The sequence below is a fragment of the Arvicola amphibius genome, chromosome 5 (genome assembly GCF_903992535.2).
Source record: "Arvicola amphibius chromosome 5, mArvAmp1.2, whole genome shotgun sequence".
NCBI classification, from domain to species: domain Eukaryota; kingdom Metazoa; phylum Chordata; class Mammalia; order Rodentia; family Cricetidae; genus Arvicola; species Arvicola amphibius.
This window is the reverse complement of record NC_052051.1, coordinates 20,775,445-20,787,269: the sequence shown is the minus strand read 5'-3', so window position 1 is coordinate 20,787,269 and position 11,825 is coordinate 20,775,445. Positions and strand designations below refer to the sequence as shown.

The window sequence follows — 11,825 nt, the reverse complement described above, 5'->3', positions numbered from 1 at the left end:
TTGTTTTTGCAATCTGTAGTTGTCTATTTTGCTAACTCTCCCCACTAGGCTAGAATCATGGGGTCCTGGAGTGTCGGGCCTGCTTGTCCTGAAATCGCGAGCAAGCCTTGTAAAGGGTCTCTGTGTCTGTTGAACAAACTAGCCTTTCCCTATGCCCAGCTCCTCAACTGTCAAGCTCTTTAGAACCCCAGTTATGCACAGCAAAGACCTCAAGAGGGAAGGCCAACAATGAAGCAGACAGAAAAGACATCCCAAGAATGGTCACAGCAATTCTTCAAAGAAAAATTCCTCTCAAACAGGCACATCTTTTGGAATTCTATTTTGTTCTGTATTAGCTAGGGTCTCACTCTGTAGTAGCTCAGGCCAACTCCAAACAATCCTCCTGCCCCAGCTTCCTGACTGCTAGGATTATAGGTGTGAACCACTACACCTGGCTCTTTGGAAAGTTATATCAAGAAGAGGAAAGCATGGACCAGCAATAACTCCCAGGAATGTAAAAAGGGCAGAAGAATAGGAAAAAATCCATACAGCTTCCCCACAATAAAGGAAATGTCTAGGTAGGTCAATATGAACTTCCCTAAAGTCACCAAACCATCTTCAAACATTACCTTGACAGCCCTCACAACAGCTCCCACTTCTCAGGAAGTGCTCCTGTTCTGCTTTTTGAGAGGGAGACTTGCAGGTGAATACTCAGCAAAGGGCCCTGGCATGCTGCCACAACTGAGTGTCCTAGGTCACAGCCACAGTTAACACATGTACATCCACAGCAAAGGGTTTACCCCTCTGTGCTTCTAGCTAGCACCTAAGGTATGTTGGGTAAATGGCAAGCCTTATTTATTTTCCCAGTTGAGATGCCATGAGGGGTTTCACTTATAAAAATCTTTGATGACCAGCTGTCCTAAATTGTTTATCAAGGAATTCATTACACAAGTCTATGGAGCGAAGTTTCAGGTGGGAAGTCATGGGAGCTGAAAAGTACAAATGTCTCATCTCTGAAAATTTTCAGACTCTCTCCTGTTCATTGCCTGCATTGCCACTGCCCCTGCCCCTCCCTGACCCCACCATCTGCTCTCCAGAGAACAGATCAAATTCTCTAGCTAAGGTACTTTGGCGCCAAGGACTCAGCCCCATGTGTTTTACCCTGCCCCCCACCAACTCAGAAATCCAACACCATGACCCAAATGCTGCAGTCACATAAAACCACAAAGTAAAGTTTATAAAGCTTTATTAAACATTTCAAACAGCTGTAGAACGAACACACCGGAAATAAAAGCTTTTATAACAGAAGTCCGAGCGTTTCACAAATGTGGCCTCGAAGTCCCACTTCCCAGTGCTTGCGTCCAGTTCTGTGCCTGGCTCACCACCCTCACTTGCACACAAGAGAGGACATTTCCGACTGGAAGAACCACCATGCTGATCCCAGTGGGCAGGGACCAGGAAAGTCTCATTTGCCAACACTTGTTACTGAAGCGCAGAGAATATAAAACAAGTACCAAGTCACCAAGTCGTCCTGTGTGTTCTTCATAGTGTACAGTCTATGTGTGCAGGAACGAAGAGGCTCCTGGTAGGAGGGTGATGGCCACTGCTCCCCTGGGTCTTGTCTGAACCACCTTGGAGTCCACTGTGCTGGTCACTCTGCAATCCCCATGCTAAATAAAAACTGCAGTGGGACCTACTAGCTAGTTACTACTACCAAACCTCAAAACCAGAACACATTCAGTAAAGCTTCTTCAAAAGGAATATACACATGTATTAGTACATGTATGCATATGTATGCACATACACACACACAAACACACATTCTCACACACATGCGTGCACACATATACAGAGCACATCAAAAAATACCCAAACAACTACCAAGGGAATTGTGGCTGCTATGAAACACATAATACTTTCTCATTCACTCACTGGGGACCACTGATCTACAAGAACACTGCATACCTCCCTCCTGAAGAGCATGCACTGCAAACAAGAGGCGGCCCCCTTAGGACGGCTGAGAGGCAGAGGAAGAGCAAAGGGAGAGAGGCTGGACTGGAAGGCAAGAGCCCAGACACCCAGGCCAAAGAACAATGTCTCTCCACTGCTTCTTTCTTTAAAATGAGGCAGAGAAAATACTGGAGGTTTGTGGACAACAAGCAGTTGAGACATGATTCCTCTCTCCTGCTTGACCGGGAAAGAAGGATGAAAAAGCGAGGCTCTCGGGCGTCAGCAATCTCTTCAAATTTGAGATAAGTGCAAAAATAAGCCCTGTTTTGGACAGGTGCTTCCCCCAAAAGGAAAGGGGTGGGAGAGAACCAAGGGGAAACCAGGGAAAGGGACTGAGGAGGGAAGCAGGACGATCCTGATGAGGAAGGGTCATGGAGGTGACAATGAGACTAGCATTGTATCTGCCCGAGCGTGGCTGACCAGGATGGGTGTAGATTCTCCAAAACGATGGGCAAGGAGGTGGGCCGATCCGTCAGCTGGGACCCAGATGGTGACAGAACGCACAACCATAAGACCACCCACGACTACAGGACGCTACAATAGAAGCACCGGTCAGTGCCATTATTCACATTATAAGGATAAAACATCACAGGCCAAAAGGCTCCATTAGGAATGTGGCACCCGCAGGGCTGCGGGATTCAAAACTCCAATGCTTTATGACCTATGTCAATGCCTCCCCTCCCGTCTTCTGCTTCCTCGGAAAGCTATTTCAGCAGCTGTTAGGTGCCCACAACTCCGGGGTCATGGGCTGATTCCGGAAGTGGGGAATCGGAGCAGTGGTACAGGAAACAATTTCCCCAGCAGCTATAGCAGATGAGGAAGAGGGCTGCCAGGAAAACCAAGGCACATATTGTGCAAGGTTTCCGTTCCAGAAGGAAGCTGAGCAGGTAGAAGCCCATGAACATGGAGTGACTGAACCACAGAGCGGGGTTGAGGGGCTTGGGGATGAGGAGGACGGGCAGCAGCCACTGGAGGCAATACATGATCTCTGCCGGGCAGGGCCTTCACCAAGGCTGCCAGGCACCGCTGCAGGAACCGACCTAATGGGAGCCAGCAGGCACAGGTGGCTGCCCTCCGATTTCTTCGACTCTCTCTCCAGGAGCTGAGCCGCTGTGCTCTCTGGCTGTCAGCCTGGGATCACCAAGGCAGCAAGGATCCTGAAGAGAAAAGTCAACACAACAAACAAAGAACAGACAGACAGACAGACAAAAACAAAACAAAAAAAAAAAAAACAGGAACAAAATGTATACTTATTTGGGAAAATGGATCATGGTTAACAACAGCAAATGTGAATGCCCCTTCCTACCCACCCACCCATGAATGTCTATCTTATCCAAATTACTAGTTTAAGGTAGCCTCCTGGGGTGTGTCTTCCCTGGGCTTCTACTGGAGGCTCCCAGGAGGACACGGTCCCCACAGTGGACTGGTTTGCCTAGGCCCTGCCCAGCAGAGATCATGTATCGCCTCCTGGGGCTGCGGCCCGTCCTCAAAGGTCCCAGACCTCACAATACCGCCCTGTGGTTGCCACAGGACACCATGGACTTGGTGTTGTGCCCCCATGTGGTAAGAAATGACTCTGTATCTAGTCTCATCTGCAGCTCCAGAGCGGGAGTATGTCAAGTTACAGCAATTATCTGTGAACTGCTAACCTGGAGATGCCAGACAGTAGATCCTCTGATCCTGGCAAGCTACGGGAAGACACAGTCAAGTAGTGTCAAATATTTTAAGATGGCAGGTTGGACCAGGCTTGCTTTTTTTAAATAGTCCAATAACATTTAGCTCAACCAGTCAACTTCAAGTCAATGTAAAACAAAACAAAAAAAAGAACAACAACAACAAAACCAAAAACCAACCTTCATCTGTTACTGACATTGAACAGAACTGGGCTTCGGTAAATTTTTAATAATATATCTCCTGTCCACAAAGGGGCAAACACATTTGGCCTCTGTGCCAAATAGCTTGATGGCAATTGGTCTTTCCACCCGAGCCGCGCTCCACTAGAGCTTAAGATCACACTAAGAGAAGGACACTAGCTTTACTTCCAAACTAGGCGACAGTAGCCATATTAAGACATAACCCTTGGCGGCTACTGAAAAATACTGTTCTGTGCTCCAGCTGCGAAGCAACCTGTACAAAGAACCAACCCAGCCCAGGCAGACTTACTAGAGATTGGGGGAGGGGAGCACAAGACAGAGATTGATACCATCTGTCCCACAGAAAACCAGTCCCCATACATTTGAACCATTTCTTCAAAAATCTCGCTCCTTCGGCGCACACAAAGGCCATCAATCCTTCCTACATCCTTTCCAGAGCAGACACAATCACTTTAGCTACTAAGAACAGAGGGCTGGTCCAACTGGGGACCGCAGCCACCATTGCCTGCTGGGCAGAGTGAGGAAGCAACAGCCGAGAAAGTGGTACATAGCAAGGACTTTCACAAAACAGTTGGCATGAGTTTAAATTTGCAGACTTGGGTATGTCATACCAAAAGGCTTGCACCCATACCCTCACTCTAAACTCTAGAGCCATGACTCCCCTCTATTTAACAATGAATTTCAAAAGTGGGCAGAGCAGAAGAATCTTCTGGAAGGGTGTTATGAGCGGACTCGGGAGGTGAGGATCCGTGTGCAAAGAACGGACGGATTTTTTTTCCTCTCCTGGCGAATGAGGAGCGCCCCTCCCCGCCACCCCTCCTCCTCAACAGCGCCCTCCGCACCAAGCGCGCATGCGCACTCAGATGGCAGGAGGGTACACGGCCACCAGGGCTGCGGCAGTGCGCCCAACAGCGGACTCCGAGACCAGTAGACCTCAGCGAACCCTCGCTCTCCACCACCCACTCTCAGAACCATGGCCGCAGTTACAGCAGCTTCGGCAGAACTGCTAATCATCGGCTGGTACATCTTCCGCGTGCTGCTGCAGGTGAGTATATGCCCGGGCTTTGGATGGGAGAGGGCACCCGAAGCGCACCCGGACCCAAAGTGCCACAGTGGTACTATTTGTCCCCGCCCGTTCGCGTGCGTGCCCACATCCTCGCACAGACCCTGTCCCCAGTGCGCCCCCGCCCGGCCGGGAACAAAGACTCAGGGTCGCCCGCTGCGGACGATCACGACCAATGCGGTAAGAATCACCCCGCTATACTCAAACTCGATCCTAGGAGGGAGGCGGGGCACTTTGTGCTGCGAGACTTTAGAGCTTGCCCACAGAAAATTTCCGCCTTAAAAAATTGCGCATTGCGGGAAATTTAAAAAAATAATACACTGTATGCACATACAACACTTGTGGGGTGGGATGAAAAATAAGTTAGAAAATGGCACTTCTCAGGGAAAAAAACACTCAACGAAAAGAATCTTAATAAATCAGAGGAAAAAGTAAAGAGGAGGAAATAAAGAAAACGCGCAATGTAGGAAAAATAACCAGACAAAGGCACTTAGTAGGGAAAAATCCATTAGATAAAGAGCATTGGATGAGAAACAAAGGGACAGAAAAAAGAACTAGATATACACTTTGAATAAAACAATTGGAGGAAAATGCCTTTCGCAGAAAAAAATGGAAAGAGCTTCAAAAAGAGGGGACAAATCATTTTATGGAAAAAGAGAGCGCGCGCGCAAAAGTGCTTTTCTTAAAGCCGAATTCAAAGAAGGCGCTTTGTGCAGAAAACCATCTACCCCAAGAGCTCCTTTTGCAGGAAGAGTTAGTTCCCTGCTCAAGGAATCCTTTGCCAAAGGAATCGCACATTTCCTTCAAGGTGTTCCTGGAATGCTGCCATTTACTGGGTAGGATTCACTTTTCAAAATCCTCCAGGGACACAGCCCACTGCGAGAAGTGAGGTATACCTAAGTTGTGGGTCCAGTCAGCGTGCAGCCATGCAGCTCTCAGCACAGCTCTCACACACAGCTACCCCGACTCGTGGACAAGCTGTGTACGTCAGCCACTCCAGGCTATACTGGACAGGCTGGCGTGGCCAGCGGCGGGGCTGGGTGGGCACACAGCAGGACTAGCAAGCAGCAGTATCAGCAGCACAACAGGGAGTCACAGGTGCTTCTCTAAGGGTGGGTCCTGGATCTCTCACCACAGGTGTTCAGGTACTCCCTGCAGAAGCTGGCACACACAGTGTCCCGGACCAGGCGGCAGATGCTGGGGGAGCGCAGGCAGCAAGCCCCCAACTGAGGCCCCAGATCCCAGCCCTGGGCGGCCATGTCATCAGGTGCTTCTGTGCTTCTCGACCAGCATGGGAGCCAGTGCCGCACAGTAATGGGGGGTCCCCTGTGTTCCCTCGTCAGAGGAGCACTTGCCAAGGTCAGTGAGGGGCCGGTAGGCTCCTGGAGAAGCAGCACCCACAATGATGAAGATATCCGTGCCCTTCCCAACCCCTTTGACCCTGTCCCACTACCGGAGGGTGGGAGAGGAGGGGGAAGAGGGGAGCAAATTCTTGAGATCTGGGCGTATGCACCACGTTCTGATCTGAACCAAGTCGCAACAGCAGCATCTCAGCCACATGACAGATTCTACCACAGAGACCCAACACCCCAACAACCAGCAGAATGGACATTCTGACATCACCAGCTGAAGCCCTGAATCTCGGTACAAAAGAGAAAACATCAACTGCATGCTGCGTGGTGGGACTGGAGGGCGTGGGTGGGGAAGGAAGTGGGTTAAGAAATTCAGTGGGGTCCTCTTGCTGTCCCTTGCCTATGGCATGCCTATTTCTGCCTTGATCCCTCATTCCCCCTTTCAACCCAGCCTTCCAAACCCCTCCCCAAAATGTGTCACTTGATTCGGCCCTATTTAACTAGTAACTGAATCCCACCTTCACCAGAACACCTTTTCTGACCCCTGGGCCTTCACTGATCTTGTTGTCCCTGGTCTCACGCAGCAGCTGAGGTCAATACTGTGGTCGTCGCTAACTGTACTGGTTCACATGTGCATTAGTTGTGTCTCCCCAGCTAGATTGTAAGCTCCTGGAGATCAGGAACCACCTCCACAAAAAATAAAAGATCACCTCTCCTGTCTTGTACAGTGTTAGAACCATGCAGGGCAGTGGGGTACACAAAAAAGTTCCTTTGTGGCTTTTTTTGTGACAGCTTCACATGTCTCTAAAGCTGGGCAAGGTATCTATTGTACACCACTTGGGAAAGGGAGGGGATGACAAGAAGACAAGAATGAACAAAGACTCTCAAACCTGCCTCACTTCAATACTGTCCTGAGATAAAGGACTATTTCTCATCCCCAATCAAAAAAGTGGTATAGAATAAGGGATATTTCCCCTTCCCCAGGATAATGGGTGCATTTACTTGGTCCTGAGATAAGGTACCATGCCATGGCAGGTTATCAATTTGGGAAAGATGAGAAGAAAGTAAATGGGGATGGGCCTCTAAATGGGATCCCGAGGACCATGAGGGCTGATTTGAGAATATAAAGCGATACCCCAGAACTCTACTCAGGAGCCCCGAGAAACAATTGCTGGGGAGGAAAAGGGGCACTAGTTTAGACAAAGACAGGGCTTGACAACTCCTCCAACCAGCTCAATGCTCCAGGCCCCAGAATCACCCCCAAGGTCATCTTGCCTGGCTTTCTCAACCCTCCAGCTGGACGACCCCTGCCCCCAGTTTTCTTGGTACATCCTTACTAGCCTATCAGGCCGCTAGTTTGCACTTTCCTCTCTCACTGATGGCATCAGGGAGAGCAGGCTGGCTGCCTAGTCCCCTCCTTGGTTAGCCATGGTTCTTCTTGCAAGTGTCAGTTGCCTCACCCAACAGTCCTGCCACCTGTTAAGCTGCTTCTCTAGTTTTATCCATCCCTGTCACTGCACACCTGTTCCTATGTCAATACTAAAGGAATGAGCTGGAAATCCACCAATCTCTCCTGCTACTTCCTCAAATCCCTTAGGCACATCACAAATACACAAAGCACCTTGATCCTCTTGAACCTTGACCTGTCTCTATCCCCTGAAAAAGCCTGATGTTCAGGCCAATCATTGGCACTTTTGAAGATACTTGCAATTTCAGTCAGCACCAGGAAATAGGGGCAAATTGTGTAGAATTATGTGTGGCCTTGGCTTTACCATCCATCAAATCAGTTTAGGCTACCCTGTCAGGTCGCTTTTAGTTCCCTACTAAGGTACAGATGAACTCCACACACATCAGAAACAGTCGGATTCCACAGGATTTGGATGTGACATGCATTCTAAGACTCCATCTTCCTCAGCAGGGTGGACACAGCTGCTACCAAGGCTCGAAGTTAGGTCAGGTCTTTTGCCCCAGGGTTACTTATCAGCAACCAGCACCTACCTCCTTCCTGACTGGGAATTTCTGTGGTTTGCCATACTAAACCCATTGAGCCATGAGTAAATATCAACACAGGCTCCCAATGAAGGTTGACCCTTCCCTTGGAGACGTGGAGGGGGCACTGCTGTTCTACTGATCCATATGTTCTAACCTCAGCCCAGGCTAGATGCCAGCTGAGTTCAAAGGCAGCCAAAGCAGGGAGAAAGGAGTCTGGCTACTCTGGGCACAGTGCATCTTGTCCCTTCATCCCCCAAGCCAAGAAGCTACTGAACCCCAGGGCTTTCCAGATGATCTTGAGAAACTTCTTCCTTCCATCTACCCTCCAGCAGTGATAAGTGTGGACTTCCAGGCAAGGACTGCTCTTGTGGCTCTTAGAACGTGAAATATCCACTATTCACTTTCTTCTCCTGCCCCATACCCTGCTGTCCTGAAAGCAAACTAAACCTAGAGAAGGCAGAAGGGATGCCCCATCCTTATGCTATACCTGCAAGCCTGATCCAAATATACCTTATTTATACAATGTTTCCACAAGCTATATTCTACTAAAACATTTTATTCTCACATAAAACAACAGGGTGTGTTCTTTTATTGCAAAGCCTTTAACCCAGAGCTAGATATCCCTTTTTCCTAAAGAGGCTGCAACCTCCAAGCAGGGGCAAAGGCAAGCAGATGAACTGTGAGCGAAGTATAATAGCTTTATGGGAATCTAGCAACACATGAAGATGCCAGGGACGAATACTGGAGAGGCTATTTCTTGGACTGACCAGTTCAAATTCAGTAGGGTGGAGGTCACTAAGTACCAAACTTTTCGAGATGTGGGTTCTGGGTGACTTACCTCTATCTGTAGAATAACCGAGCTGTGGTTGAAAGAAGGGATTCCTTTGAGGGACAGGACAGGGATTAAGGTTTTTTGTTTTTTGTTGTTTTTTTTTTTTTTTTGCTTGGGCTATGGGGCCAGCCAAAGATAGCCTAATTACAACCAAGGCCACTTCCTAGATATCTACTTTCAAACTTGGATCTCTTCAGGAGCCAATATCCCAAAGGGAGAATCTCAGCTGGCACTTGATCGCCCCCAGGAGATTTAAATGTGTACACACACAATACACACACACAATACTGGCCTATCAGAGTCTCTTTTTCCAGGTGACTACTGACTTCTTGCACATGCCAGAGAGACATGTTTGTCACAACTTCTCTGGAAATGATCCTGTCCCCCTTCCACAGGGCTCATACCACAGCAGGACAGATTCCTGAACATTCCCAAGGTAGAGCCGGAAGACAGAGAGGAAGGCAATACATGGCTCCTGGTAGATCACACAGCGGCACGCTTGCAATGGAATGCATGTGTTTCAAAGACAGAGAACATGAAGAGAGGACAGCCTAACTTTGATTTCCCTTAGAAAGAACAGACAAGAAGTTAAACTGTTTTGGTAGCAACTCAAAGATGCCCATTTTCAGAAACAGAATTAAGCTGATCTCTGGAAACTGACCAAGGCTCCAGAAACCCAAGGTTCCAGAAACATCTTTGAACAGGAATTCTTGACATTAATGAATCGTGATTTAAAAGAAACAAGTAATCTTGCTCTAATACTTGGCATGAGCACCTAAAATGATCCTGGCTTTGGTGATGAAGTCCAGAAGACTGACAGGATGACTGGACCATGTCAGGCTGGGCAGAGAAGCTGTCCCCAATACATCAGTTCCCTGAAAGTGACAAAGAAGGATCCGAACCTATAAACAAAAAGAACCTATAAAGCAGAACAGGTTGCAGTTTCCCAACTAAAAAGAGACATGAGGGCTAGACGGAAACTAAAGGTGGTTTGGAAGGAGGAGGAAAAATCGATTGTCCCCATCCCCCCCATTCTTCCTTTCCAGGCCAAGGCGAGTGTGACAGGCATTCCATTATTCCATTCCTTCTGCTGCCCTTGAGGGCCACTCCCCACACACCGGAGGAGAGAGAACCGGTGTCCAGAATCGATGAAAAGTTGGTGGGAGAGTACCCGGGACCCGAAGCAGATAGTCACCAAAGAGAGGGTTCGGGGCCTGGTTCTCCCTTCTCCCCACACTTCTTCGGATGGAACAAAAAGAGAGAGACAGACAGACAGATACTGAAGTGGCGAGGAAAGAATGGCCGGCCTCTCAAAAGCTGAGCCCCTGGCCAAAGGCCCAAGCAGAGGAGGTGGTGGTCGCGCCCCATGCTCCCAGTCCCACCCCGGGAGCTCGCTGACCTTGGAGGCCAGAGTGACAGCCAGGAGTCCCGGAACCCATCCTCGGGACGGGAAGGGGACCCCTCCCCCAAGGCCCAGGTTTGGGAGACGCGGGGCGGTTCGGGCGACGTCAGACAAGAGTGCGCCCGCCCCCGGCCGCGCGGAAGGAAAGCCCCGGCGAGAGGCCAAGCGGCGCCTAAGGTGACCCCGGACGGCCAACATGGCGCCGCGGCCGCGCCGAGGACCTCTCACCCCGCCCAGGCGGGCGACGCCACGATACCTGCGAGCCCCGCCATGGCACTGCCGCCACTGTCGCCGTCGCTGCCGCAGCGTGCCTCCTCCTTAGCTCGCCACCGACGCCGCAGAAGCTGGGGAGACGCCCCCTTCGTCTTCAAGACAGGCGGCCCAAGGACCCCGTCCAGAATCAGGCTGTCCGTCGCAGACGCCTGATATCCAAGCCCAAAATGGGGCTACCCTCGGGCACTCTTCCCTCAGTATCCGTTACAAAAGATCTTTTATAGACTTTATATGCAAGTGAATAAAATTACGGGGCGCTGATGTCTTCAAACCTGAAGAATTTTTAGTCAGGCGCAGTTTGGATAGCCCCGAATCTCTGGTCTATGGTCCTCCTCATGCATATGCAGCAGATTGTGATCCTTACTCTTTGAGAGCGGGGCGGGCCAGCGTTGCTTAGTTGCGCTGATTCCCGCTAAGCTCTTGTACCTTGTGGTCTGTGCACTCCGGGAAGACTTCTCGTAGCTCAGATTTGGCCCTTTAAACCTTGGGCGCAGACCCAGGCTATTCTGGGTGGTTCCTTCTGGATGATGAAATGGCTTGCCCCGGGCTTGTTAAAGTTTAGGTGAGTCAACGTGCTCACTTAGTAGCTAATTAGACACGTTCCTGGGCGCGTACTATGCGCAAGCGCAATCCTAGAGGCTAAGTAGGTAGAATCCGGCTCCTGACCCCAATTTTCTCAATCAAGAGGTGAGAGTGAGTGTTGGAGGACAGAAGAGACTGTCACCCAGCAATCACTATATAATACTACTGTTAATCATACCAGTACGCAATTAGGCTCCCTGCTGTCTAGTAAAGAGAGTTAGGAGAAATTAATGGGATCCTGGTGTCTGGAGAGGAATGAGGGTTAAGGACTTCTTGGGCAGATAGAGTTTGTGTGTGATTTGTGTGCGTGAAGGAGTCTTGTTCCACACATGGAGGTGACAAGCCTAGAAGGGCGGGAGGTGAGCAAGGGATATGACAAGTACCTTGGTCGTGAGTTCGAAGTTTTGTCTTGAGAGGCATGGGAAGCTATTTTCTTCAGGGGAATGAAAAGGAATTTGGGTCTCTC

At 49.6% G+C, this 11,825-nt stretch overlaps 2 protein-coding genes across 2 annotated transcripts; one reads left to right on the top strand and one right to left on the bottom strand.

Moving 5' to 3' along the window:
- Window positions 1-1,208: 1,208 nt before the first annotated feature.
- LOC119814850 (BLCAP apoptosis inducing factor) lies at window positions 1,209-10,901 on the bottom strand. The gene is made up of 2 exons (XM_038330918.1): window positions 10,761-10,901; window positions 1,209-3,146 (listed from the first exon to the last, which is right to left on the bottom strand). Exon 2 carries the CDS (start codon window positions 2,970-2,972, stop codon window positions 2,709-2,711), a length of 264 nt encoding a protein of 87 aa, XP_038186846.1. The 5' UTR covers window positions 2,973-3,146; window positions 10,761-10,901; the 3' UTR covers window positions 1,209-2,708.
- Nnat (neuronatin) lies at window positions 4,837-6,293 on the top strand. The gene is given in 4 exon segments (XM_042055094.1): window positions 4,837-4,908; window positions 5,735-5,752; window positions 5,754-5,811; window positions 6,064-6,293. Coding segments are annotated over 4 exon segments (378 nt in total).
- Window positions 10,902-11,825: the final 924 nt, after the last annotated feature.